The sequence below is a fragment of the Solanum verrucosum genome, unplaced genomic scaffold, assembly GCF_900185275.1.
Source record: "Solanum verrucosum unplaced genomic scaffold, falcon-dt-bn FXZP01000106.1, whole genome shotgun sequence".
Classification (NCBI taxonomy): domain Eukaryota; kingdom Viridiplantae; phylum Streptophyta; class Magnoliopsida; order Solanales; family Solanaceae; genus Solanum; species Solanum verrucosum.
Genome location: NW_026020130.1, coordinates 532,770 through 537,771, shown reverse-complemented (window position 1 = coordinate 537,771; position 5,002 = coordinate 532,770). Strand labels below are relative to the sequence as shown.

At 39.6% G+C, this 5,002-nt stretch overlaps 1 protein-coding gene across 1 annotated transcript; it reads left to right on the top strand.

The window, feature by feature from the left end:
- Positions 1-2,293: 2,293 nt before the first annotated feature.
- On the top strand, positions 2,294-4,685 carry LOC125827307 (uncharacterized). Its single transcript, XM_049506618.1, has 3 exons — positions 2,294-2,318; positions 4,067-4,250; positions 4,346-4,685. Exons 1-3 carry the CDS (start codon positions 2,294-2,296, stop codon positions 4,683-4,685), a joined length of 549 nt encoding a protein of 182 aa, XP_049362575.1.
- Positions 4,686-5,002: the final 317 nt, after the last annotated feature.

Sequence of the window (5,002 nt, the reverse complement as noted above, 5' to 3'; positions counted from 1 at the left end):
ATGACTTGAATAGTGCTCTCAATTGAACAAACATGAATGTACGGCTATGATGAGGCCAAATGAAGTTGCATAGACAATATGTGAACTTTTTGCATCTCGTTGTGATTAGCCATTTATCGAATTGATTCTCTTGTAATGACCGTTGCACACTAGCGAAAGTGTGTAGTCTTGTTTGATTTAAATGTCGATGCCTTGTGTGATTAGCTTACTTTGAACCATGCATGAATAAACCTAGAATTTTCCATGTTAGTCTGATTGATTTAGAAAGGTTTGCTCTTGAAATGATCTTAGGCAACTTTAAAGAGTGTGAGCCAAATTTGACATACACCTCTTTTGTGGCCTACCCGTGAGCGTGTGGAACTCTTTTGAACACCATTTAAGCCTTACCTTTCTTTGGAAGAACCTTGATGAACCCTAGACCTTACTTGACCTACTACCTACAATCCTCTTAATTTGTGATTTAGTGAATATCCAACTTAGGCCAAAAACCTAAGTTGGGGGTGTGGTGAAAAGGAAAAGGAGAAGTCAAGAAGTGCAAGAAAAAGTCCCCCCAACCCATGGGATTGCATAAGTGGAAACCCCTTCAATTCAAAAAAAAAATGAAATGTGGAATAAAGTACGAAGGGAATCGGGTTTCAAGCAATCCATGGAGGAGAATAAAAAAAGGGTGACCTAGAAGCACTAGAAAAAGAATTGATAAAGGAAAAGAAGGGAATGCCTTGAAAATACCACATCCCACGAGGATGAAAATGTCACTGAGACTAAATAACCATACATTACACTCAGCCCCATTACAATCCTTAGAAAGATCTTCTTGATCTTGAGTAAGCCGAATCAAAAGTCGATTGGAAAATAAGGGCAAACCTATGAGTAAAAGCATGCATTGTGTTCCTCTTTTTTAGTGTAAGCGTTGCATCTGATTCCTGATCTTGAATTGATTAACCTCTGTGTGAATATGAAATCATTCTTCATGTGAGGGCATTTAGATACTCTTTGTTGAGCTTGAACTCGCACAAGTAGCAAGTATTGCGAGCATGAGAATCTCTGGTAATGGTGTGTCACAACATGAATCTTTAAGTACACAGTTGATATTTGCATAAGTAATTTGAATCTTGTTGTGTATGTTCATGATTGAGTCTTGTGTAGCACTGTTTGAGACACCCTTTTTGAACGGCTGAACTTGAGTTTGCTTGAGGACAAGCAAAAGTTTAAGTTGGGGGTGTTGATGAGTCCATAAGTTGGACTCATTTAGGGATTTATTTTGATAAGAATAGTGTCCTCGAATGCTTATTTTGTCTAAATATCTGATGAAAATTTTTAAGTTTCAGGTATTTGAAATTTTAGTGGAAGCATGGACACTTAGGCGCAAAAAGGAACAAAAAGGGTGAAAACAACGAAGAAGCTGAAGCCCGAGCATCGCCAAGCACACTTGGCGATTCGCCGAAGGGATTTACTCTGCCCTTTGTTCCAGTACGCGAAGCCCTGAAGGAAAAGGATCAAAAAGGCGATGAAAGGAGAGTCGGCGCTTCGCTGAATACTTCTGCGAAGCAGTACTATACCACCCAATGGTCCAGAACGTGAAGATGTTGAAGGCAAGCATGAAACGGCGATGAGACAGACGAAGGGCAAGTCGCCAAGTCAATCGGCAATATCGACTAACTTCGCCGAAAGATCCACCAACACTAATTTTTGAAGATTATAAATACTAAACTTATTATTAATTTTTAGAGAGTCGAACATTTATTTTAATTTCCAAAATAGAATTGTACTTTTTAAATATTTTTCTCTCAAGTTTGGAGAGGGTTTTTGGGAGACTTGAAGAAAGAAGAAGTTCATCTTCCCCAAGTTGGAAGTGGGTCTTCTCCATTCTTCTTCCTTTGCTTAAATCAAGGTTTAATTTCTTATACCCATTTGATTTTAATATCATTTTAGGTGTATTTTGTTATTTCTTGATGTGTGGCTAAAAAACCCCCATTCTTGGGGTGTGATTTAGCAAATATGTGTTGATATTATTGTTGGGTCTTGCTTGCTGATAGGTTAGATGTAGCTTAATGGTGATTTCACCTAGTGGTTGTGGTTTAATCTAAAGGGTTTGTAGTTACAAATACAAAGTCACTCATGTGTTTTCGGCTTGCCCGAGAGGGAGGTCGCGAAACCAAGACCACTAGATTGATGGCCTAAGGAGTAGGTCGACATGAGGTTCAGCCCGAGAGGGTGAGCCCTAGTCCCATATCCTAACACTCGGCTCGAGAGAGTGAGTGGGGTAAGGCGTAGGCTGGTCTTCATGCGGCAAATGGGTGTCCGAGAGTTGAAACAAGGTAAGTTGCTCGAGAGGGAACTTGTTTCCATTTAAAGCTTAGCCTAGTCGCTATTATCTTACAAATTTCCTTTTAAAATCATTTACCCAACTACTTATCTCAACTTGGATTGCGCTCACACCCCAAGAACATTTCCCCATACTTGATTTTCTTGTTAATATTTGCTGTTTTTTTACTACTTGCAACAAAACCCCCCAAATCGATATTTGACACTTTCGTGTCACCCCCTTTAATTTACTATGTTTTTAATCCTTAATGTCTTTAGCTACGACTAGTTAGAGCTTAATTTTATTTTTCTATCAATTCTCAAAACCACTCCCTTGGGACACGACCCCAACCTTTAGTTGGGTTACTATACTATCAACGATCGTAGACACTCATATCGTAGGTTAGTGTCGTTGGTCACGATAAGCATCAATTACCTATTTGCATATACCACGTACTTGATCTCAAGAATGGATCCACTCAAGTACATCTTTCAAAAACCAATGCCTACAGGTAAACTGGCAAAGTGGAAAATTTTGTTAAGCGAGTTTGATATTGTGTACGTGACACAGAAGGCCATCAAGGGATAAGCCCTGGCTGATCACCTCACAGAAAACCCGGTGGACCAGGATTACAAGACACTCACGACCTACTTACCTGATGAAGAAGTTTTGTTTGTAGGAGAAGACATATTAGAGTCGTATGATGGATGGATGATTTTTTTTTATGGAGAATCAAACTCTATTAGAGTTGGAATAAGAGCAGTCTTAATTTTGGAAACAGGTCAGTATTACCCAATCTCAGCCAAGATTAGGTTTTATTGTACCAACAACATGGCAGAATATGAAGCTTGTATTCTTGGACTCAAGATGGTCATCGACATGAACACAAAGAACTCTTAGTTATTGGAGATTCTGACTTATTAGTTCATCGGGTGCAAGGAGAATAGACCACTAAGAATGTCAAGATCCTGCCTTCTTTGCATTACATAAAATAGTTGAGCAGGAGATTCACAAGGATTGAGTTCAAGCATGTCCCTCGAACTCAAAATGAGTTTGCCGATGCTTTGGCAATATTGTCCTCGATGATTCAGCATCCACTCAAAAATTGCATCGACCCTGTTGATGTAGAGATACATTATCAACATGCATATTGTTTTCATATATATGAGGAACTGGATAGAAAACCATGGTACTTTGACATCAGAAGGTTGATAGAAGCACAAGAATATCCTGTAAATGCCACAAGCAAGCGAAAACGGACTTTGAGGAGGATGACCAATCATTTCTTCCTTAACGGAGAAATCCTATATAGGAGAACTTTGTATTTAGGATTGCTGAGGAGTGTTGACGTCATAGAAGCGACAAGGATTTTGGAAGAAATACATGCAGGAACATGTAGACCTCACATGAATGGGTTCACTTTGGCAAAGAAGATTTTCAAAGTTGGATATTTTTGGATGACCATGAAGAGAGATAGCATCTAGTATGTGCAAAAGTGTTATCAGTGTCAAGTACATGGAGATTTTATACGGGTTCCACCGAATGAGCTCAATGTGATAGGTTCCCCTTGGCCAATTGCCGCTTGGGGCATGGATGTTATTGGACCCATAGAGCCTCCAGCATCAAATAGACATCGTTTCATCCTAGTAGTTATCAATTATTTCATGAAGTGAGTTGAAGCTTCGACATACAAGGCAGTGACTAAGAAGGTAGTGGCAGACTTTGTTTGCAACAACACAGTTTGTCAATTTGGAATTCCAGAATCAATCATAGCAGATAATGCAGTCAACCTCAACAGCGATCTTATGAGGGAAACTTGTGAAAGGTTCAAGATAGCTCATCGAAATTCCACAATTTACCGGCCACAGATGAATGGAGCAGTTGAGGCCGCAAATAAGAATATCAAGAAGATTTTGAGGAAAATCGTAGGCAGTCACAGGCAATGGTATGAGAAGCTACCATATGCTTTACTCGGTTATTGCACCATAATCAGAACATCAACTGGGGCAACCCTTTATATGTTGATTTATGGTTCGTAAGTTGTAATACATGCCGAGGTGGAAATACCATCTTTAAGGATTATCTAAGAGGTTGGTCTGGACGATGCAAAATGGATCGTAGCAAGCATGAACATTTGATGTTCATCGATGAAAAGAGGATGGATGCAGTTTGTCATGGTCAACTCTATCAGAACAAAATGACCAAAGCATTCAACAAGAAAGTCAAACCTCGACAGTTCACACTGGGGCAGTTAGTATTGAAAAAGATCTTTCCTCACCAAGGAGAAGTCAAAGGGAAATTTGCACCGAAATGGCAAGGACCTTACATGGTTCGTAGAGTACTCTGGAGGAGCAGTAATCATAGCGGAAATGGACGGTAGAGTGAGCACAGAGCCAATCAATTCAGACGCCATCAAGAAATACTACATCTGAAGACCTCAAGATTAGCGCTTATTTCTGGTACTTTTGCATTTTTCAATGTAACAGAACTACGTATGGACCTAACTTCCCACGGTGGGGTACATAGGCAAACCACATCGGATCCGGTCTCCCTTAGAAAACCCAAAACCATCATTTTCATGTATTTAGAACTACGGTCGACCTGAATTTCTTCGATGGGATATGTAGGCAATCCTTGTAAGATTTGGTCCTTCATATTTTTCACTTTCCTATTGTATTGAACTAAGTCCTGACCTGA

Coding starts and splice junctions, on each gene's coding strand:
- LOC125827307 (XM_049506618.1), top strand. CDS start 2,294: ATGGGTGTCCGAGAGTTGAAACAAG. Junction 2,319..4,066: donor TGTCCGAGAGTTGAAACAAG/GTAAGTTGCTCG, acceptor TTGGAATTCCAG/AATCAATCATAGCAGATAAT. Junction 4,251..4,345: donor GTAGGCAGTCACAGGCAATG/GTATGAGAAGCT, acceptor ATGGTTCGTAAG/TTGTAATACATGCCGAGGTG.